Source organism: Dreissena polymorpha, chromosome 1, assembly GCF_020536995.1.
Source record: "Dreissena polymorpha isolate Duluth1 chromosome 1, UMN_Dpol_1.0, whole genome shotgun sequence".
NCBI lineage: Eukaryota > Metazoa > Mollusca > Bivalvia > Myida > Dreissenidae > Dreissena > Dreissena polymorpha.
The window spans coordinates 53781577-53805884 of NC_068355.1; the positions used below are offsets into that span (position 1 = coordinate 53781577).

Consider the following 24308-nt stretch of genomic DNA (forward strand, 5'->3'; position numbering starts at 1 on the left):
TTAATTTGCATACTGAGGAACATGAACAAATGATAAAGAGTTATATAAAAAATTATTTTTCAAAAACATTCTGTTGAAAAACGGTAGGGCTCAAGCACATGTTCACTTTTTTTTTTAAGATGATTTTTAAAATCAAGTCCACTTTACAGCTTACAAATGTAAAGTATTACAGCTTACAAATATAAAGCTATGTACAACCACGGAGCGTATATTGTCTCATCTAGAGTCCGTGGTACAACTGCTTTGATTTTCAATTTATTGAGTCTGTCCAAGACTAAACTTGTGGTGATACCAGACACACAAATGCTTGTTATATCACATACAAATATTGAATAGGCCTTGCAGTTGTAAAAGAGAACTAAAAAAAAAGATTTTTAGTCAATGCAAACATTTCATCGCCATGGCCACGCAGATAAGACAGAAGAGCAATATTTTGATCAATAAATGTTCCAAATACGAAAGCTAAGGGCTTATTGATTTCTGATTTTACTAGGCTTTTGTGACCTACAAAAAACTAGACACACGACAATTAAAAGAACGAATCCAAAGGATTATTCCTGAACATCCGAAATATAAACATAAAAGCTCCCCATGAGCACTTTTCTACGCTGAGCAAAAAATGAAAGGCACAAAAAAAAGGCGACAATGGTTAAAATGTGTTAATATACAAATGTATATGATGTCTTACACAACAAAGACGCGACTACAATGTGGAATACCGATTATGTACAAATATTTACAGTGTCTTTCTGCAGAATGTATTTTCCAGAGCTTTCATCCAACAATCTGCAATCTGCTCAGAATCATCATTTCATTTCAAGTCAGTATTTCAATGAGATCCAGAAAAAACACTGGTATTATTTTATGTCAGCAAGATAGTATTTTTTGAGCCAGCTAGCAGGAAACTCTCAGTGGTTGATTGCATTCAGAGGATCTGCTCGTATATTTGTAAAGTCCAAAGACCTGTCCACTTCATCATCCACTTCCCCAATGCATACCCTGGAAATGAAATGTAATAACACAATAAGTTTCCTACATTACAGCCGCTGAAGTCAGCCTTACTCCTAACATATATCCCTAGTTATTTATTACCATTAAACAGAAAAACAGTCTCTGCAAATTCTTATCTGCCCTCAAGCAAAGACAGTTAAACTAAGATCCAGTAATAATTTGCAGAAGACTGGCCAACCAGGCAAGTGACAAAATTAAATTTTAACAGTCATTTATATCTGACAGATCGGAGATTCGATTTCAGGTTATTAATATATACGAGTTTATAGGACCTTGTAAGAAAAAATGTTTTGGGGACCTTTATGGAGACTGCAGTTCTGAAAATGTGTACCATACATTGTGTCCATTGTAGGTGTAGCTAAAACAAAGACCTTTCCTTCCTGTGTAATTAATTCCCTTGGGTTCTTTGTGTGTGTGGGGGGGGGGGGTAAAATGAGTTTATATATGTTGACATTGAAATGATATTATAAATATTAGGTTTATAGTACAAAAAATTATAAGTAACAAAGATTGTTATTAATTAATAGAAGTAATCACCATAAATAATTTTAATTTGAGGAATTTACAGACGTACTCAGCCAAACAATGTATACATAACACTTCCACATTCATTAAAGCCCCCAACAATTAAAATGTTTTATAGTGGGCCTTTTCATGAATTATTGCCATAGAAAAAAGATTCCTTGGACAGTAACATACACATTATCTCCTCGTACAATGTACAGCCCAAGGATGACCTGCTCCACCCCCTCTGAGTTGCTGTACACGCGTTCATGGCTCTCGTCCAAGATCAGGTTGATAGTCTGATCAAACCCCTTGAGTTGACCCTAAAATGAAACAAGCCTGGTGAATATCGTCTGCTAGAAAATGAATTAAGTATAAAACAGAACATTACCAAGTTCACACATACATGTATCAAAGCCTCAAAATATATGTAAAATAGTACAGGTCCTAAATGTCAGTTGCTTAATTTTTTATACAATAATTATCAATGATATTTACATATGTATTTTAATGCTTCAATTCAACTCAATGCTGACTTAATTACCAGCCTCCAAATTTCAAAGGGTCTTACCACTATTACTCGACCATCTGCTGTCACAATTGACACTGTCTCTGAAAAATCTGTCAAGGATAACTTCAAACTTCTAGATTGTATAAATAGTATAAATTAAGTGTGGTGAATGTTTACCTTAAGATACTGACATACTAAGCATGTTAAAGAGAATTAACACCTGATCAATGTTAACTTCTTATTTTATTAAATCAACTAAATGACAAAGATGCCAGCCTTTATGTCAGTCACACGTCGGCTCGAAATTCATCAATGACAGACGATTTCGCGCACCTGTCAAAATATTGCATGCCAGTTTTTAGAATTGATTGCTCGCTTTTTTTAGAACAGGCCGAAAAAAAGAAAGGTAATTTGCAAAATATAGTCATATTATAGGTCTTCACTTACACAAATTTGCTTTCGCAAATATGCAGGCTTAGTGTTATTTCTAGACCAATCTAGAACGCACGTTGCAGCAGGCAATGCGGATCAGTCAGCCATGATTGTGGGGGTTGTTTCGAGTTTGTGTTTGGACAAAAACTTACAATGAAGAGTGTTTTTCTGATATGCTACCATTTGTAAGAGATTTAACCATTGTAGATAATATTTTAGATCTATAATATTGAAGATTTTCAAAAAAAAATACAATTATAAAAATCTTTTATTATTACCCATAGCAAATTGCTATATAAGCACTGTACAATAGCCAGTATTGCACATCCATTATATGGATATAATGGTGTATTTGTTATACCATCCATCTAGTGCTCTTTTTGTGTGAATTTAGCACTTGATGAATTACAATATTGAAAATTAATATAGTGGTGTATGTGAAAAAGAAGTACAAAAATAGGAGTTCACCGAGCAAGACCAATAATAAGACAATAACGGCAAGGTGCGCACTTTACAAAGTAACAGTATATTATGTATCTGTTCGAAAAGCAGCGGGAAAGTTCAAATTGTATGCTTGGGCATACTTGAATCTGTAAAAGCTTGAAAAATGACCAATATTTGCCTGTTGGCATCACTAATAATCACTTAACAGATGATACAGACTTCATATGTCATAAATGTGAATCAGACAAAGTTAAAACTTTGAACTATGACAAGTGTATGATTTGTGGCAGTTTAAGTGTTCTGAATATCACGACTTTACACTGTTTTAAACTTTGTAATTATAAAATGTTTTTTTAATTTGATATGACACATGTGGATTATCATAGAAAAACTTCATTAACAAATTGATAAAAAGTGTATTTTGCGTACATGTACCAACCCAGTTGTTTACTAACTAGACTAAACTTTGTTAGACTAAAACAGAAACTGTTGTCACTAGATCTATAGCTTTGTTCAATATTATTCAATACATATAAATGTTTTAACATTTTTATTCTCTGTTTAATCTGTTTGACTGCATTGTATCATTTTAGGAGAAGGAGGAAATCCTGGTAGAAAATTGTGTGATTAAAGGTTATAATGCCTTAAAAGTAAAGACCCCTATGACATCACCGCCAAGCAACACTGTTAATTGTAGACATTGAGTACACAAATATAAATGATACTGATGCATGTCTGATATGGGTACCAGATTTGAACCATTCGACTCTTGCCTTCATGATACCGTTAGCGAAGACGACATATTGCTTACTTTGAGAGACATTGCTGAGTTGCCTATAGGACATGTTCCACTTACACTGGCTAGTTCATTTAGAAATCTTATTTATATTGGTGCTTTTGTGCTGTGTGAAGCAATTGATCTGCCTCAGCCAATTTTCCCTCCATGGCCGGAACCCCAAGAGAAAGCTGGGGGTGTAGTTATCCCATGTGCATATATTGTAAGACATGAAAATAAAGAACTTGCTATAGATATAATCAAAGGAGCACTCATGAGTATGACAGAAGGGGAGTTTATTAGACGTATTATGTAAGCTCATTCTATTGCACCATGTATATTGATACTGAAATAAATAAAAAATGTGTTTAAAGTGTGTTTTAATTAAATATAAGTTTAATTGTCTTTTTCTTATACCTAGCTTTCAACATTGACAGTGAAAATACATTTTGATAAGCCCCCCAGAAACTGATTTGGATAACCTTCACTTGATCCATATTTATTGCACTAAGAGCTAAAAATAGACACACTGTGGCTTCCTAAATATACGACTTGGAAACACAGTGACAACATCTTCAATTAGGTATAACTATTGTGAAACAAAAACACAAAAAGAACTTTTTATATTACTTATTTATTGCTTGAGAGATCGCAAAATTAATTTATTGATCCGGATTGCCTTCACAAACTGTACTTGTAATTCCCTCATTGTAGTCGTGTCTGAATTTATTTTCAAACGCAGTTTTGTTAGTGAAACAAAATACTCTGAGGGCATGCATGTGATGACATCACAAGAGCTGCATTCTTAATGTAAAGGAAAAATTCGAAATTAGACTACGCTCAATATAAGGAAAATTCAGGGCTCGCGCTGTCGTTTGCCATTAGAGCCATTTGCGAAAATATCGAGAATTTGGCTCAAGAAAATTCTTATTTGCGAAAATGCTTAAATCTCGCAAATCTTTATTGAAATTATCCGCCATTTAAATTCAGACTGGTTTTCTTTAGTTTTCTCTTTGTTTCATTGAAAGTGTTCGCAAATTGAACAATAAACGAAAACTGGTCTGCACCAGAACATGAGACATCGCTTGACCTAAAAATATTGTTATTGAAGCGCACGTGGTAGCTGGCCAATCAACATTGAGTTCGCTCACACATAATACATGTATTGGGTCAATCATGCGTTGACACTTGGAATACTGTCATCTGCCAACAATTTAGCGGCCTATGGCAAACATCGTATTTAAAGATAAACAAATGACAAGACGAGCAACAATAAATAATTTCTCAGCTGATCACTTAAGACCTTTCTACCAACTATCAATCTGAATTAAAGGATGATCATTAAATAATTAGTTCTATGTTGATGATGTTACACCTTTCTGTCGATAATCGACGTCATTGTTTGAAATAAAAGGTGATAATTTAGAAGTTGTGCTATTGTAAATAAAAATGTCAACCAAATGGTTAACTCATTATCTCCTCCATAGACACCTAGTACTGGTTCTTCCCAGGAAACGGACTCGATAATGTCCCTCTGCCTATAATGCTTGAAAGAGCGGTTGGCAGTATACAAAGATAGATAGTATATTTATTACATATTTGATAGGCTACTGATATTCATTTTCTGCAATCAAACGATATGCAAATTTTGTTTCAAGTGCAGAACGCGTACAATTTTTCGGACTGTCGTTTGTGGATACATTATTTTTTGCTGATTAAAATTTATTTTCAAAGCTCTTTATAGAAGAAATAGAATGACAAATACACATGCTGTAATACAGACGATGTGGTTTATATTATTACAATTGTATTCACTTGAAATTGCAATTGGAAAGACTATAACAAAGAACAATTTGTAAGGGCTCTGGGTGGGGTGGGAGGCTTTGCCCTTTATTCCTGTTGGGTTCCTTGATCAAAGACCCCCGGCCTAATTTTCAGGATTTCAAATTTGGAACAACTTACTACACTGTTAAGTGTACATGTATAAATTAACTTATGTTTGTACTTTGAAAAGTACCATAATAATAATTTCTATATTGAAAACTGCATGTTATATAATATGTGATATGCCCTTGTTGTCATAAAAAGAAATAAGAAAAAGTGGGTATCGGGTCTGTTCGCCCTAGTTACACATTCGCCCTGGGTCCGTTCGCCCTGGGTTCGTTCGCCCTATATTATCATGTTGAGATTTTGAGTTCTTGCGTTGTTTATGGTTCTTTCATTCAGCAATATATAACCACCGTCTGTCGGATTATCTAAATTCTTGTATTCTTGTCGATCCCTGCATAGGCAAATAAATTTAAAATTCATATGAACATCATTATATCTCAATATAAACATCATCGATATTCAATTTACTAAACTGATCAACTTCCAATAATTCTCGCGTGTATTGCGCGGTGTGAAGTAGCAACCGGCCTTTATTGATCGGTGTCGATTAATTAAGAGATTATAGAGATAACGATCTGTGTTAATTGATTGATTGAGTGTGGTATTTACCTAATATAGTTAATATTGAGAACAATTACTAAATCATATAGAAATTAGTTATGTAGAATATGATTATTAAGTTGAAACTATTATCCTAAAGAGTATACTTAATATTGATGCATGCATAAATCATGTTTATAAAACAGAACTGAAATTATTTTTTTTTAGAAATTATCTTTAATATGATTATTAGCGTATGATTAAGAAAATAAACATAAATTATGTAAATAAAACAGAGCGGTATATTTTAAATTGTGTCGAAATTGGTCTCAAAGAAAATGTTCAATTATAATAAATACATTAAGTAATAAGATTATTATTTATTAATTATACCAGAACTATATTTTAAGCAATTAAAGCCGTGTTGTCAGTGAAATTTGCCGATGTCATTGTAAGTTCATGAAATTTGTATATATCGTCCGCAGAAAGCAGGCCCCATATGTATATACAAAGAGAACTGATGTATTTATGGAACGTAAATGATATATAAAACATTTACGTTTTTAAATAACTAAACAATAAGAGAAAATTACTGGCATTCGACGGCTTTGTTACAAACACGCTTACACGTTAAAGAGCGCCTTCTTATTTTTTCACACATGTAGGCAAGTTTGTAGCTTAAATTGTCATTTATATATTAAAATGTTAAAAAGATAACAAATTTCGTTATATTTATTGCTTCCCTGCTTTGATAATAAAATTTAGGGCGAACGGACCCAGGGCGAACAGGTTTTAGGGCGAACAGGATTTAGGGCGAACAGAAATTAGGGCGAACGGACCCGGATTCGAAAAAGTGCATAGTATATATTATTATTTCAAAACCACTTTTCAGGCGCCAAAAAAACGAAATCTGATTGGCTCAAAGAAATTTTGGTCCAGCGCTAGCCCTGGGAATCCTATATCAAATAAACATCATATTCCAATTAACTGGGACGTGTTTCAATGAAATGAGTGGAATACTTTTCAAATATACGGGGCGAGTCGTTATGAAATAAGGGGCGAGTCGTAAGGGGCGAACTGTTAAAGGGGGGGGGGGCTGGGGCGAGTCGTTACCGAATTAATACATCCGAAAGTAAGTACAATTATAGAAGTAAGATAAAAGTTCGGTTATAAATTAATCCGCGAACAGGTACAAACGTATTTAATAAAAGGATACTGTTAACGTAAGATTCCAAAGCCGATGCCATATTAATTGGCTTAAAGTGAATGATAATTTAATGTAAATGTTGAGGCGTTGTTTTTTCGTATGGTTGTTGTTGTTGTTCTTATCGTTAAGAAGTTCTTAAACAGTGCTTCATGTTTAATTATATGTATCATTGCAAAATAAATCATTGACTTATAAAATATTAGGGTAAATTTGAAAATTCTTTATTACCTTCAATTGTTTTATTGCTATGTTGTTTTCTGATCTGAAAATCGAAAAGAACTTCTCCCTCAAGCACTCAACAATGGCGGCCCCTAGGTGAAGACGGTTTTATTTGTCAGATTTCTCATTAAAATGTTTCAGTCATCATTGAAACGAGGTGTAGCAAGCTGCATATTTGGAAAGTTAGCAGAATATGGGGGACAGTTTAGGTAATCGCCATACGAAATCGCAATTAAATTTTAAAAAGTGTATTGACAGATTTTAATGAAATTAAATTAATCCGAACTCCCAAGTTCAATTTCATGTTTCTCTTAAATTATGTTTGTTTCACAAATAAGCGTGTTATACAACATTTGATAAACCTTCTAATAGACCAAAAACAAACTAACACAATTATGTGTAATCATTATATCGTCATGGAATAAACATGACCTACTTTCAAATGAAATCCTTAAATCACCAGAAAGATCATGGTAATATTCATTAATAAACAGCAAATAATTGACCTTATCGCGATGACGTCACAAAAGGGGCAGTCCCTTAGCGACGGTGAAAACAATGCCCTAGATATGGTCGATTTACTACGCTTATTGAGCACCTCTGCTGATATTTCGTCAATTGCATTCCTATTGGGAAGTGGATAGGTAATTAAATGTCCTGTAATTGGTGTTTAAAATGTCTTTTGACTATTATGAAGGGTTAGATTGCACTTCTAAAGCCCGATATGATTAGAAAATAAAACTAATTGGACTTAATTAATGTTCGTACAAATTGCAAGCTGGATGTTGAAAAAAATGACCCGACCAAGTGGCCGTGGATCGAGTACGGCGACATTCATGATTAACTTTCTCACTGAGACACCGGGTAAATTCGTTTATTCTGTAATAATGGGAGTTTCCTTGTAGATGTTGATTTAATGAGTATTGTCGTTCTTTTCAGGGTTCATTCATCTTTGAACATTATAATTATATTTCTACTATGTCAATTTATCATGCTAATGTGAAGCTGTAAAATACATAGGGACATCTGGTACATGACTTACTCAAAGCCTAAGTTGTGTTCATTGTAATGAGTACGAGTGACAAATATTAAAATTAACAAACATATATCTGTATAAATATTTGTTTTTCAAACATTATTTACCCCCGTTGCTGTCAAGCGTAATTTCTTTTTTATGATGTCGATCGTTTATTGTCATAACATTAAATCTTAATACGGAATGATGTCTTTTTAATTAACTGATACATGCTAAATACGTTACTTGTTTTTTTACGTTAATTTCATAATTATTAAATACTTTAATAAATTAATCGGGCTAGTATCTTTACGGTGTAAATTTCTGATAATCTAAATTGGACATGACTTTATATTTGACCATATGTCACATATCTAATTTAAGCAACTGTTAAGTACATTGGCGTTAATTATTCATCCAAATGACTGCTTTATACTACCAGAAAGAGGAGACATGGTGGCATCTATCGTGTTAAATGACACTGTCTGGACCACCCAGTGTGGTTTATGACACCTTTTTGTCAGTTAAGTTTGGACAATATTTGATCAAAACGAGATAATCGGATTATGCAAAACAAAGGGGCAATTAAACACCAGAATACAAAAGCTTACACGATTTTAAGACTGATGCAAACAATCAAATGAAAAATATTGCATTTAATTTAATTAAATGTTTATTTAAGGTGTCAACGTGTTTTATAAAGCAACTGTATATTCAATTATTGTGGCATGAAAAATTTGGCTTAAATGACTGCTCAGTATGACAAGAGATGACATAGAGGTATCATAAATTGTGTTTAATGACCACATGTGGTTTATGCAGAGCCCCAAGTATAGGTCCCCAGCTGGCTTTATGACACCGTGTTTTCTTTGTCTGGACAGTATCCAATCATAACGAGATAATCGGTTTGTGATGAAGAAAGGGGCATTTAAATACCTAACATGCGGAAACAAAAAGTGTCGAAATTGGTGTGAATTAAATAAAAACAATAACATTTATCATGAGAATTTATTTAATACGTAACAAGGTAATAAGGTAACAAAGAGGTTCAAATCAATATATTGAAAATTTATTGGTTGTTTGTTTTCATCCTTATTTGTGTTCGTTCATTAAATTAAATTTATTATGAAAGAATTTCTATTTCTGGGTATTTTTATTCTAAAAAATGGTCGCGAAGATGTGCCTTAACTTAAGAAAATTGCGAGCAGTGTTAAATATTTCAATGCAAATAAAATGGCGACAGCGCTTTTGTTTTCACCGCCGTCAAGGGGCATTTAACCTTAACTGAGGCAAGTGCCCAGATGTTGCGATAAGGTCAATTAAAACTTCTAACTAAAAATGGAAAACATTTACTGCCCAGCACTTCTTGAGGGGTTTTAATCAAAGGCACAATAAGGAGGGCCAATAATATGAGAATAAGGGATTTGTTGGATATCGCTAAGTTTCATCGTCAGTAAATAGAAAAATGTCATCTGGCTATTTTTATTAGCTCATCTATTTTTTGAAAAAAAATTATGAGCTATTGTCATCACCTTGGCGTCGGCGTTGGCGTTGGCGTCGGCGTCCGGTTAAGTTTTGCGTTTAGGTCCACTTTTCTCAGAAAGTATCAATGTTATTGCATTCAAACTTGGTACACTTACTTACTATCATGAGGGGACTGGGCAGGCAAAGTTAGATAACTCTGGCGTGCATTTTGACAGAATTATGTGCCCTTTTTATACTTAAAAAATTGACAATTTTGGTCAAGTTTTGTGTTTAGGTCCATTTTATTCCTTAAGCATCAAAGCTATTGCTTTCATACTTGCAACACTTACTAACTATCATAAGGGGACTGTGCAGGCAAAGTAATGTAACTCTGACTGGCATTTTGACAGAATTATGTGCCCTTTTATACTTAGAAAATTGAAAATTTGATTAAGTTTTGTGTTTAGGTCCACTTTATTCCTACAGTATCAAAGCTATTGCTTTCATACTTGCAAGATTTATGAACTATCATAAGGGGACGGTGCAGGCAAAGTTATGTAACTCTGACTGGCATTTGGACGGAATTATGGGCCCTTTATACTTAGAAAATTGAAAATTTGGTTAAGATTTATGTTTTGGTCCACTTTACCCCTAAAGTATCATAGATATTGCTTTCATACTTGGAACACTCACAAACTATCATAAGGGTACAGTAAAAGGACAAGTTGCATAACTCTGGTTGTCATTGTTACGGAATTATGGCCCTTTTTTGACTTAGTAACTTTTAATATATGGTTAAATTTTGTGTTTCGATCCACTCGAAGTATCAAGGCTATTGCTTTCAAACTTCAAATACTTACATGCTATCATGAGGTTACTGTACCTGGCAACTTGAATTTTACTTTGACCTTTGAATGACCTTGACTCTCAAGGTCAAATTATTAAATTTTGCTAAAATTGCCATAACTTCTTTATTTATGATTAGATTTGATTGATACTTTGATGAAACTACTCTTTAAGACTTACCTGACATACCACAATAGACTTCACCCAAACCATCCCCCGTGCCCTCCCCCCCCTCCCCCGTGCCCTCCCCCCCTCCCCCCCCCCCTAATTTTTTTTTTTTTTTTTTTTTTTAAGATCATCTCACAAATGACCACCACACCCTCACACTATACCCCCACCCCACCCCCCACCCCACCCCCCCCCCCCCCCCCCAATTTTTTTTTTTGATTTTTTTTTTTTTTTTTTTTTTTTTAAGATCATCTCACAAATTATCACCACACCCTCACACTATACCCCCCCCCCCCCATTTTTTTTAAAACGGTTATGTTTGAAATACCGTCCAACCATCGCACCCAAACCCCCCCCCCCCCCCCCCCCCCCCCCCCCCCCCCCCCCGATTTTTTTTTTTTTTTTTCGCTTTTTTGGAAGATAATGTAATAAATGTCCACAACCCCACACTATACACCCCTCTTCACTCCATTCCTCCCTCCTTTGTGATTGAAAATGAGAGTCCCTTCACCTTTAAAAAGAAAATAGATGAGCGGTCTGCACCCGCAAGGCGGTGCTCTTGTTTCTTAAATTTTGTAGTAAGCTTGCAAAGCATTCCAAAACTCAATATGTTGGTTTTATTGTCAAATAAATTCCTGGAGAAAAAAGCCCTAGTGTTACTGTAGGGTTCTAATCCACAACTTAATTACTCAGCTACCCAGGCAACTGATTCTTACCCAGTTACATGTACCATTGATTCTCCACTAAAGTTTTAAATTAGGAGTAAATTCTGTTCAACGTGCATGTTTTCCTGTGATGTTGTTGGAAAACATGTTTGCTGCTTTGTATTTCACGAGAGTGTCATTATGTACTTAAAAGATGCCATAAATGATGTTTGGTGTGCGTTTTTTCAATAATTCCAGCATGTAAAGGTGCTATTTAGACGTTTTTTCAATGTCCCCAACCACCGAAGCACATACTGCATTTGGTTATATATCACTTTCCCGAAAATCATGAGATGAAAAAACTCCATCAAAAGTATCAATAAAGTTCAAATAACTTAGTGTATGCATCAAATTCTGTAAGAATATTTTATTTTTGAAAATATACATGTTGAAAACCATGTCCCTGAACCATTGAGCAGATACGTTACCAAACTTCAGAGCTACTTGAATAACAATAGTATAACCCGTTTGATTATTAAAACTGCCTTCTTTAATTCACAAAACATTACATTTTATCATCTAGACATTAATACTGCTACCAAAAACTTTCAAAACAATGATGCCTTCATGAAGGTAAGGCGACATGTAGTTTTCTTTAAAACCGAACAGATACGTTACCATCCTTTCTCACTGAACATCATTTACCCTCGTTGGTTTATGTATATCGGGTCTTTTTAAAGTAACTTTTAATTATGTAATTACCAAAAATGATCAACTTCGATATATCTGACAAATATAAATGACGCATCTGATGTAGTTTAGTTTTGGGCAAACAGATATGTTACGAACAGATACATTACCAATTTTCGCTAAATGAGATTTAATTGATATTTTCGCTTGATCAACAAATAGCTTATGGCGTCATGTATCAAGGAAAATCGCTGGACGGCGTTTTTCCGCCATTTTTTGTTTAAAGAAAGGAAAACAAAATATAAGAGGCTCTGGAAAACAAGGGTAGGTGGACATTTTTGCAAATTTCTTTGGAAAATAGCTATGGCATACATAAAATATTTTACTCTTTATATCGAAAAATTATATTTTGTTGATATTTGGTGACATAGAATAACTTGATATAGAAATATCCCGAGAAATTTATTGTAGAACTGTTTGACCTTCTTGGTAACGTATCTGTTTTGTCTGGTAACGTATCTGTTTTAAAACAATACATGATTATATTTAGGAGCTATATGTGTAATATGCTTTTGAATTTTGAATAAAAATGTTTTGATATGATAAAATATCATAGTTTAATATAACAAATAACTTTTTTGATGTAGCTTGTGTTAAAAAAGTAGACCTTTATAGTAAATAGATATCCATCATTTCAGACAGCATGGCAAAATCAAGAGCCGAGATACAATGGGAATGGAAAAAACTGGATTTGTTTCATTTGTTAAATCCCCTATCTAATAATGTATAATAATATTTGATGGTGCTTCACAAAGCATTATATGTAGATCTATAATATATAATTGATAAAAATAAAACTATATTTAATATCAACATTATTAAACTTTGATTTGAAAAACGTGATCCCGATATCTTATTAAACGCTGTAACAAATAGATATACAATAATTAAGACATGTACTAGTACTTACGATATTGCTTTATGTTATATTTACATTTTATGTAGAACAAGCATTGTGTACGGAGTAAAGTTTTATGCGCATGATAATTTTGTTTAATTAAAATTATTAAAACCATTCTAATGGTTTTAAGGCCAAATTATTAGAAACATAAAAAAACAATTATTCGATTTCAAAACAGTCAAATTGAAAATTATCAACAATTAAGGACTAAAACACAAAATACACTTCAGGCTTAAAAAGATGTTGATATATATAAACCAAGTTTTGAGGTGTCAATACAAAATCTCAGCGAGTTCTATGAATGGGCATCAACACACGAGAAGAATATCAAATTTGTTTTCTACACACAAGAGGACTATGACGCATCAGATAGGTTACTGCAGTTGAAAATGACATTGTGATAGATGTTTTACGTGCAATGTAGTCGTTCAAACACATAAACAGGCAAATTTGTTGTTTGAAAGGGTTTTTAAGTTATTGTTAACGTTTGTACTGTGTTTTGTCAGTATCTATTTGTACGTAAAAATTAACACAATTGACTTCCATTCCATACCATGTACAATACAGCAAAAATAATTACATTCATGTCGTACATACATGTTTATGTTTTAAGATTTGTAATGTACATATAAAACATATAACATTTTGACTATCACATTACTATTTGTATCATTACTGTTGGTTTCTATTTAATACCATAAAACCAGATTGTTATTGCTGACACATGTAGAAAACAGATACGTTACCAGGATTAAAATGGACTCAGTGCTCGGTGTTTTGCACGCGGTGTATTAATTAACACAAAACATTTGAAGGATATGTTGTTTTACCTAATGTTTGAAAGTTATTGTTTATTTTCACAATGTTTTGTGAGCTTATATTTTGCATACAAACATTTACATTATAAACATTAACACATGTATAGAACAGTTTTGTAAGTTACCATGACCAAAATGACATTGTATGCTCTGTTTATTAAAATCTGTACAAAAACTGTACAACATTGCTGATTCAGACATATAATCGATTGGTCAAATGTGAACTGTTAATATGTGTTTATGTTCATGTTCAAAATCAAACATAATTTTGTGTCTTGTAGAATGAAATAAACAGATATGTTACCATCTCTTGTCATTTATTTACTCTTAATTGTATAGAGATATATTACAAACTTCATCCCTACTTAATGGTACTATAATCCCAGTAAGGAACACTGGTAGTTCGATTAAGTAATTCCAATTGCATTGATATATATATTTTTTGGAATACATAAGCCTTATCAATAAGACGTATTTTTTCAAGCACATTTTTCACACCTTGGATGGAACTTTAATATTTCATTCAAAATGTCTAACGGAGCATCAAATCATATAACATTTTTTTAATTGATTGTTGTGATAATGTGAATCAGTCGTTAAATCAAATACAACCATGCTTATGCAATCAATTAATACCTTTAAACTTATGCAAAACCAATGTCACGTATCTGTTTTGCATAAAAAGTGAGTTTTTAAGGGTGACTTAATTTCAACATTAGTGAACAGATTTCGGGTCAAACGTTAGAAGAACCAGTATGTTTTCAATGTTATACATGCATTGAACTTTCATAAAAAGTTGGTTTTAGCTGGTAAGCGGAACATTTAATTTCAAGTTCGACCCACATCCTAATTTACTACTTTAGTGGAGAATCGATGTCACATCACAACTGTGACATGATCATACATTCGAGTCGTGTTCTGCTAAAACTGGGCATAATGCATGTGCGTAAAGTGTTGTCCCAGAATCAGGGACGACACTTTTTGCCTAAATTGGATTTTTGCTAATATTAAATAGACTTAATTTAAACAAAAAATGTAATAAAAGCGGAAAGTGTCGTCCCTGATTAGCCTCTGCAGACTGCATAGGCTAATCTGGGATGACACTTTACCCACAAGCATTATGCCCAGTTTTCTAAGAACGCGACTCAAACATTCAATCTGCACTTAAATATTTTTTATCAGGCAGAGGTAAAAGTGTAGGGCACTAAACAACAAATTGAATAAAAGCATAAACTGTCCCTCCTTTATTTGGCATTCAATCCTTTAAAAAATGCAAGGTCATTAAAATATGCTGTTAAGCTTCTTATAGACTTTTAACACACAATTTTGTTAATGCCTTAAAAATTGGCTTAAACTCTCAATATACCCTTTTTACATCAAATAAAGCAAGATACGTAGTATAAATTTAATGATGCATAAATTAAGAACTAGTCTGATTATAAAATTGCAGTACAATAATTCAAGGGGAGAAAATCATTATAGAATGCACTAGTCCTGCAGGATAAGTGCCTTACAATTTTCACCCGTCCTGCAAACACATGCAATTTTGCTTCAAATATGTTTGAAATAATGATTGCGAGGGGCTGATAAGATGTATAATATTTCCTATATTGGGGAATGGAAATTAGTGGTTGGGCAGTTGGCCTGTGTAACTCAAATTCAAAAGTTTGTAGTCCGGCCATGCAACTTGCTTTTGTAAGTTTGAAATAATTCAGTGCAATTAAACATTTAATAAAATTGGTGACTGTGAATTAATGATTAGTTTAATAAAATTCATTTACTAGTATCTAGGCCAATAACATGCTTTAACCAGTGCTCCAGCTAGGCCTAAATTGAAGGGTGCCCCGCCCTGCCCTTCCCAACCTCTGCTCTGCCCTTCCTAGGGCCCCCTCCCCAATTTAAAAAAAATTATGCTCCCCAAAATATTTTCGGTGGAGCATAAATTTATAGTTGCCAGTTTGTAGTTACTTCCTTCCTTCCGTCACACTTTTTTGACAGTTTCTCATTGGACCTTCAATTCTTTACCGATCTCTTTCATATTTGGCATGTAGGTACCTTGCATGGACCTCTACCTTTTGATGAGGTTTGAGGTTACTGGGGTCAAGGTCACCGAGGCTTATAATAGATTTTTCCGTCACACTTTTTTGACAGTTTCTCATAGCAGCTTCAATACTTTACCGATCTCTTTCATATTTGGCATGTAGGTACCATACACGGAGCTCTACCCTTTGATGAGGTTTGAGGTTACTGGGGTCAAGGTCACCGAGGCTAATAATAGATTTTTCCGTCACACTTTTTTGACAGTTTCTCATAGCACCTTCAATACTTTATGGATCTCTTTCATATTTGGCATGTACGTACCTTGCATGGACCTCTACCTTTTGATGAGTTTTTAGGTCACTGGGGTCAAGGTCACGGAGGCTAATAATAGATTTTTCCGTCACACTTTTTTGACAGTTTCTCATAGCACCTTCAATACTTTACCTTTTTTGACAGTTTCTCATAGCACCTTCAATACTTTACCGATCTCTTTCATATTTGGCATGTACGTACCTTGCATGGACCTCTACCTTTTGATGAGGTTTGAGGTCACTGGGATCAAGGTCAAGGTCACGGAGACTAATAATAGATTTTTCCGTCACTCTTTTTTGGCAGTTTCTCATAGCACCTTCAATTCTTAACCGATCTCTTTCATATTTGGCATGTACATACCTTGCATGGACCTTATGAGGTTTGAGGTCACTGGGGTCAAGGTCACTGAGGTTAATAATAGATTTTTCCGTCACACTTTTGTTACAGTTTCTCATAGCACCTTCAATACTTTACCGATCTCTTTCATATTTGGCATGTAGTTACCATGCATAGACCTCTACCTTTTGATGAGGTTTGAGGTCACTGGGGTCAAGGTCACAGAGGCTAATAATAAATTTTTCCGTCACACTTTTGTTACAGTTTCTCATAGGGCCTTCAATACTTTACCGATCTCTTACATATTTGGCATGTAGGTAACTTGCATAAACCTCTGCCTTTTGATGAGGTTGGAGGTCACTGGGGTCAAGGTCACCAAGGCTAATAATAGATATTTTTTAGGTGGTTATTAACACATAGATTGACAAAGGGCATCATCGGGGAGCATCCATCAGTTTCACTGATATTCTTGTTTGTTTTTTTTACATGAAATTATGATGATTAATAAATCTCTTATTAAAATACATTGTAATTAATTTATTCCTCATTGTAGACATTATATTTAAATTGTTTAATAATAATGGGAATAATATATTCTAACAATTATTAAAATATATAAATTAACATGCAAGAGAAAGCATTCCAGAAACGCCTGCTCGCTTGAAAGTGCCCTTTGGACGAAATACTGCGGGTCCAAAGTGCCCTCTTTTTTTACAAAAAAGCCCCCCTGCCCTTTTCAAATCCTAGCTGGAGCACTGTTTTACTCAGACTCATTATGACATAATACACAGAAAGTTTTCATGCTAGCAATTTTGTTGTATAGTTATCGCTTATTTATTTAAAGAAAGTGTTATACATGTAAACTTTATGTACATGGTACTGGACTCATTAGTCTTTAGCTGGGCAACCAAAATACTATGGATGTTCGGCTGTGTGGGCAACCAATTGTAAAACATTAGTTTCCATCCCTGTCTTTTACTCTGAAATGTTGTTTACTCATGTTATTCATGCAGGAATTCATGTAAGCACACATATATTCATGAAATCAAGCATTTTAGACAGTTGTGCAAACTTGGTCTGATCGTACACCGACAGCTTTGTTTTTATATTTCAACACCATATTTAAAGAATTGGATTTTAACTGAAATTTTGCAGACAAAATTTAGACTGGTTAGAGAATGCTCTGAAAAATCAAAACTGGATGCAGTCTGACAGTCCTCTGTCAGAGTTTACGCTGAAAAACCAATATTCACTCACAGTCTCGCATAACAATGTGCACCTGCTGTATGAAATTACATAGATAGTTTACTTCTGGTTCATTCAAGTTCTTTCAGAAATTCTGTATTTGAAAAAAGTATTTATTTCAATAAGAAAGAGTTTGATTGGTCAGATTTTAAACTATCAAAAGGATAATTGTAAAACCTTAGGAAGGCGCTCACTAGAGAATGTCCCGCGCTCACTAGAGAATGTCCCGCGCTCACTAGAGAATGTCCCGCTGAATATTTAATTTTAGGCTGGCATTTGCTGCATGCAAGTCTAGTTCAACCACAGATAAACGTCTGGATGAGATTCCAACACACGCTCGGAGGGTAAAGAGGCCAAATATCCGGTTCCTAGCTCAAGGCATAGACTTCAACAAGTATACACATAAACCACTGCTGTTCCCTAAAACTGGAGGCCGGAACCCTGTTGATGGTATGACAAAATGGAAAGTTTATGGCATGTGTTTCTGTTGTTCTGATGATTTCTTTGCTAATGGCTGATTTTCACATTTGACTGTCAAGGAATGATAATATATGACTCTCATAAACATGTAAGAAAGCCTAAACCAATTTTGAACATACATTTTCTTGTAGTGTCAGGAAAAGGACACTTTTTAAAACATATAAATGATTAACTTAATTGCCAGTAAATAATTGACTATTGTCATGATTTTTTGGAGAATTATCTGCTTCTAATATTCACAACTGTCTTTCATAGGCAAAATAATGAACGCTCGAATTGGAGGGGGACATAAACAGCGTTATCGAATGATCGACTTCACTAGAATTGGTATTGGTGAAAATAAGCCTCTGGAGGAGAAAGTCATTCAGAGACGGTACGACCCTCTGCGATCAGCGGCCATTGCCCTGGTGGCCAGCGGAACACATAAGAGGTGGATTTTAGCATCGGCGAAGGTGAAGGTTGGAGACATTGTCAGGAGCTACAATGACATTCCTACAGTGCCAGGTATTTCATTAGTTTATATTAGTGCCTAAACTTTGTGCTTTTGTATGTGTGTCACACCAGTATTATTTTATCATTTTGAATCCAAAGAGATACAAATGGCTCAAACTTGTACTTTATATTTATGCCCCCCCTTCGAAGAAGAGGGGGTATATTGTTTTGCACATGTTGGTCGGTCGGTCCGTCCGTCCACCAGATGGTTTCCGGATGATAACTCAAGAACGCTTGGGCCTTGGATCATGAAACTTCATAGGTATATTGATCATGACTCGCAGATGACCCCTATTGATTTTCAGGTCACTAGGTCAAAGGTCAAGGTCACAGTGACTCAAAATAGTAAAATGGTTTCCGGATGATAACTCATAAATGCTTTGGCCTAGGATCATGAAACTTCATAGGTACATTGATCATGACTGGTAGATGACCCCTATCGATTTTCAGGTCAAAGGTCAAGGTCACAGTGACTCAAAATAGTAAAATGGTTTCCGGATGATAACTCAAGAATGCTTACGCCTAGGATCATGAAACTTCATAAGTACATTGATCATGACTTGTAGATGACCCCTATTAAGTTTCAGGTCACTATGTCCAAGGTCAAGGTCACAGTGACTCGAATTAGAAAAACGGTTTCCTGATGATAACTCAAGAATAATTAGGCCTAGGATCACGAAACTTCATAGGTACATTGATCATGACTGGCAGATGACCCCTATCGATTTTCGGGTCACTAGGTCAAAGGTTAAGGTCACAGTGACTAAAAACGTATTCACACAATGGCTCCCACTACAACTGACAGCCCATATGGGGGGCATGCATGTTTTACAAACAGCCCTTGTTTTAATTTGCCTTTGATGTCTTATGAGGTTGGCATCACTTCCTGTTTATAATAACATGTCTGATGGTTAACATGACTGAAGCCTTGATTCAGTTTATGATATAATTTAATAATTTCTTAATGGAGTTTGACTTCTTGTTTACTCACATTAAACGCATTATAGGTAAACATAATAATGCTAGAGCTAAACAGGGGAGTTGACTCTGTTCAAAATAACTATTTTCTACACTGCAAGGCCATTCTGAATATATAAATGTACATGACTGTAATGATCAGGTATTGTATCTTCACAAATTAAACAGTGCATACATTCTATATAATAAAGGTTATTCTGATAGTTCAAGAATGTGTGTAATTGCAAACATTTATCTTCTAAATTAAAATCAGTCTTTGATCCCACCCTCCTTTTTCCGGTGCTAGTTGTTTCCCTTTGTCCTGGAGGTAATGGATTTTGTTTCCTATTGGGAAACTTGTTTACTGTGCTGCACATTCTAATATTAATCTTTCTGCCTTACAATTCCTTCAAGCAAGGTACAATTTAATTGGAAAATCCAATACCCAATATTATCAAATAACTTTCAAAAAAGTAAAACTTTGAAAATACTTTGTCATCTACGATCATTCTGTCAAGGGCTCAAAGTTCACGTTGTGTGAATTCCATGTACCTGATAAATCTGTTTTGTTCTTAAACATGTTCACCAGCAATTGCTACATCGTCATTGAAGGTTAAGCAGAATGATAGCTTGATTATTTGGATAAGACATTCGCTTTAATAATATGCGATTAAAGGGAAACTATTATTTAACAAATCGTTAGTTATGTTGATAAGAACACATGTTCATAATAATTAAAATCGTCTTTGCAGTCAATCCTGTCGATGGGGACTCACACCCTCTAGGGGCGCTTCCGATCGGTACGATCGTCCACAATGTGGAAGAGTACCCGGATATTGGCGGCGGAATCGCCCGGGCCGCTGGAGCCTCCGCGACAATCAAGCAAAAATTGGCGGACTCGGTTATCATTAAGATGCCGTCAGGCCGCGAGGCTAAGTTGGACGTTCGTTGTAAAGCGACTGTTGGAAAAGTGGACGTACCGGTCACTCATACCAAGCCGATAGGGTCACCAAATAGAAACCGTTGGTTTGGTATTCGGCCGAAATCGGGCCTGTGGCACAAGAAGACTGGATATAATGGGAGAAAGATTAAGCCTCCGAAGCCGATGGTGGTGTATGAGAAGAAAACGCAGAGTGTCATGCACATGTTTGATGGCTGATAGTTATTGTTTAATTTTATAAATGTAGTTTTGTGAATAATAAATTTTAAATACACAATCGGAATTTTTGTTTGTGTATTATAGTGGTGATATTGTATAAGTCCTATAACTGGTTCGTTCTAAGTTATTATTTTCCTGTGAACTCGATAACTATTTTAGTATAAATTGTACCTTGGATTGTTTTCCTATACATGTTTTGCTTTCAGTTTTGTTTGGGCAACTTTTGCACAGTTTAATGAGGTCATAATAGTATTCGTCAATCGCTACCAGTACGGAAACGTATATTCTTCTAACGGTTTGTATTGATGCAATAAGGTTAGTGCAAGGTTTATATTGGTGAGCAATATACTGAGTCGTAATTGATACGTGTAGTGGATCACAGACGAAAAGCAACACATTACCATGATTTACACAATACTGCAGGGTTGCCAGCCAACCTGGAAATCAGGGAAAACGGGGGAAAAGATTCCAGTCAGGGAATTTTGGAAAAGTTCCTGAAATAAGGGAATTTTGTTTGGTCAGACTTTCCCGACTTGTGTCGAAAAATCCATACAATTAAAACAGAAAATCGATTCCTCTGCGTGGCTATGGTGGCTTTGTAGTATACATGTAGCTTAGTGTACTATTAGTAAATACCTACTTCTTTCTCTCTGTATAAAAAAGTATAACCTTGTAATATGTAACAAACTATAAAGCCAAAGGGGACTAGCGCCCCTTGCCCTCAGAGGTACATGTAGCATTTGCCTCCTGTTACACCGTATGTCTCCCAGACTAACATCATGGCGTCACAAGAGGAAAATGACTTTAGTATCAAGTAGATCTCCATGCCTTTTGTCTCTGCATATACAAATTTAGTCATGATGATAACACATAAAATAACACGTATTTTTAGCTCGGCTGTTTCCGGACAAAACCCGAGGCATTGTCATAGCCCGCTCGTCATGTCGTCCGCCGTCTGACATCCGCCGTCCGCGTCGTGCTAAAACCTTAACATGACTCTAAAATCAAAGTGCTTCAACATACAATTTTGAAACTTCATATGTAGATGCACCTTGAGGAGTTCTACACGCCACACCCATTTTTGGGTCACTAGGTCAAAGGTCAAGGTCACTTCTGACAAGCTTTCTTTTATTCAGAACTGCATCCACAGCCGAGCGTTGGCACCCGCTATGCGGTGCTCTTGTTTTTATATGTAATAATATCACTCGTTAATTACTTAACCATATGTTACAATTATTGTTGCAAAACAAACATTAAATGAAAATAATTGAAAAGGCGAGTAAAGGATGGCTGTGAGGGGAGATGGGAGGCCATTGCTTTAAAATTACATAAATATATAACATGTTATTGTCTGCAACTGCTATTTATTGTGGGTGTCTAAAAGAAGAAATAGGTCGAAATTATGATCCTGGAATTTTTATTTTCCATTAGGGAAAATTCAGAGAATTTAGTTCATACAAAAAGCTGGGAACCCTGTACTGTGACGAAGTGTAGAAGACGTTTCTTCTAGTTATATAAAACCTGATTGGTTATTTGATTTCTGTTTGATGCTTTAACAGTAAACTGTATAACTGCATCAAAATGACTTTAGGGTTACTATAATGCGGGTGCCGGTCAACTCGCACGGTTTGAAAGATTTGACTATGTTTGTGTAATTGAGTATTGTTTATCAATTCTTGTATTACCTAGGCCCATATCAATCCAACGTGAAACCCAACACATCAACGACAACATTTTCGCATTTAATTGTACGTTATTTCAAGATATTCGCTATGATATCATTCTTCGGACATTTATGTCAAAATAAACACTAGCGGTGTACACTTATCTTTAGCAGTGTTTGGTCTTGTATCAGATTTTAAAGGTTGCCAAGTGATTATTAATAACATCGAGTACACTATCTCAATTGCCTAAGTCTTTAGTAGGTCGCGTTGATCGCAGTTTGGTGGGTTCAGAGAGCAATTCAAACCACCGCAGTAAACGCCGCGTATTTCGTGTGAGTGAAATGGCCAACGCATGCATGTATAAGTCAAACCATCGAATCTTGTCCAATTCTATATTGCATTTATTACGTAAACCTTTCTAACGTCAGGTATGAGTGAAATTATTGGCCGACTATCGTGTATATTTTCAATTCCTGTAGGTCAACTCGGTAGATGGTGGATTTCAACTCAGATGAGCGCTTAGAGTGCCAGTCAGCTCACAAACAATCGTAAATCTCAGCCATAAGACTATTCACAGGGTGGGAATTTTTACGGTCCATGACCATTTTTTAGTTCGATATTAATCAACATTTTTTACTTAGGTTTTTTATTAGGACGTTTTCAGGGTCGTAATGCGCGGTCATTTATCAAGGTCCATAACTCAGACTTGCTGTAAGAAAGAATTACGTCCAAAGTGTACCTAAAATGCAGATTAAAGTGCACATGGACTGTACTGCAACATAAAGAATGAAACTATTATGTGTTTAAATCTTTAATCTAGGTCACTGACTAAAATGTTTATTATACTATCAAAAAGTTAACAAAAATAACTGAACACACCGTCTTTCGACAGCCAAAGCCATTTCATGATGCTTCCATTATGCTTTTCAAATTTCATCCGCAGGTAATAATGCTACAAAAGCATGAAATTTTGCTGTTAAAGTTTGGAATCATATTTGTTTTACTGGCAGCAACATACTGTTTTCTTATACTGAGTTGCCTTTCTCAGACGAGAAAGAAATGAGTCGTGTTCTGAGAAAACTGGGCATAATGCATGTGCGTAAAGTGTCTTCCCAGATTAGACTGTGCAGTCCGCACAGGCTAATCAGGGACGACACTCTCCGCCTAAAATGAATTTTTGCTAAGAAGAGACTTCATTTAAACGAAAAATGTCATAAAAGCGGAAAGTGTCGTCCCTGATTAGCCTGTGCAAACTGCACAGGCTAATCTGAGATGACAATTTACGCACAAGCATTATGCCCAGTTTTCTCAGAACGCGGCTCAAATACATGTACGGTAATAACAATTGTTTACTTTGCTTATAATTGAAAAAAACTCGCACTTTTTTGCAGCTTTGAACATACACAAACATAAGCTCGGTGACGTAAGTAATATATTAAGGCGCACACACGATTGATCTGGAATACGAACTTTAATGTTGTGAG

The 24308-nt window shown here is 35.0% G+C and overlaps 2 protein-coding genes across 2 annotated transcripts; one reads left to right on the forward strand and one right to left on the reverse strand.

Annotated features, from left to right (window-relative positions):
* Positions 1-644: 644 nt before the first annotated feature.
* On the reverse strand, positions 645-7455 carry LOC127881303 (U6 snRNA-associated Sm-like protein LSm8). Its single transcript, XM_052429056.1, has 4 exons — positions 7324-7455; positions 2087-2127; positions 1711-1838; positions 645-999 (listed from the first exon to the last, which is right to left on the reverse strand). The coding sequence occupies exons 1-4, from the start codon at positions 7352-7354 to the stop codon at positions 909-911; spliced, it is 291 nt and encodes a 96-aa protein (XP_052285016.1). The 5' UTR covers positions 7355-7455; the 3' UTR covers positions 645-908.
* A 119-nt stretch (positions 7456-7574) lies between these two features.
* LOC127881242 (39S ribosomal protein L2, mitochondrial-like) lies at positions 7575-21218 on the forward strand. The gene is made up of 4 exons (XM_052428985.1): positions 7575-7742; positions 18341-18522; positions 18808-19056; positions 20754-21218. Exons 1-4 carry the CDS (start codon positions 7666-7668, stop codon positions 21158-21160), a joined length of 915 nt encoding a protein of 304 aa, XP_052284945.1. The 5' UTR covers positions 7575-7665; the 3' UTR covers positions 21161-21218.
* Positions 21219-24308: the final 3090 nt, after the last annotated feature.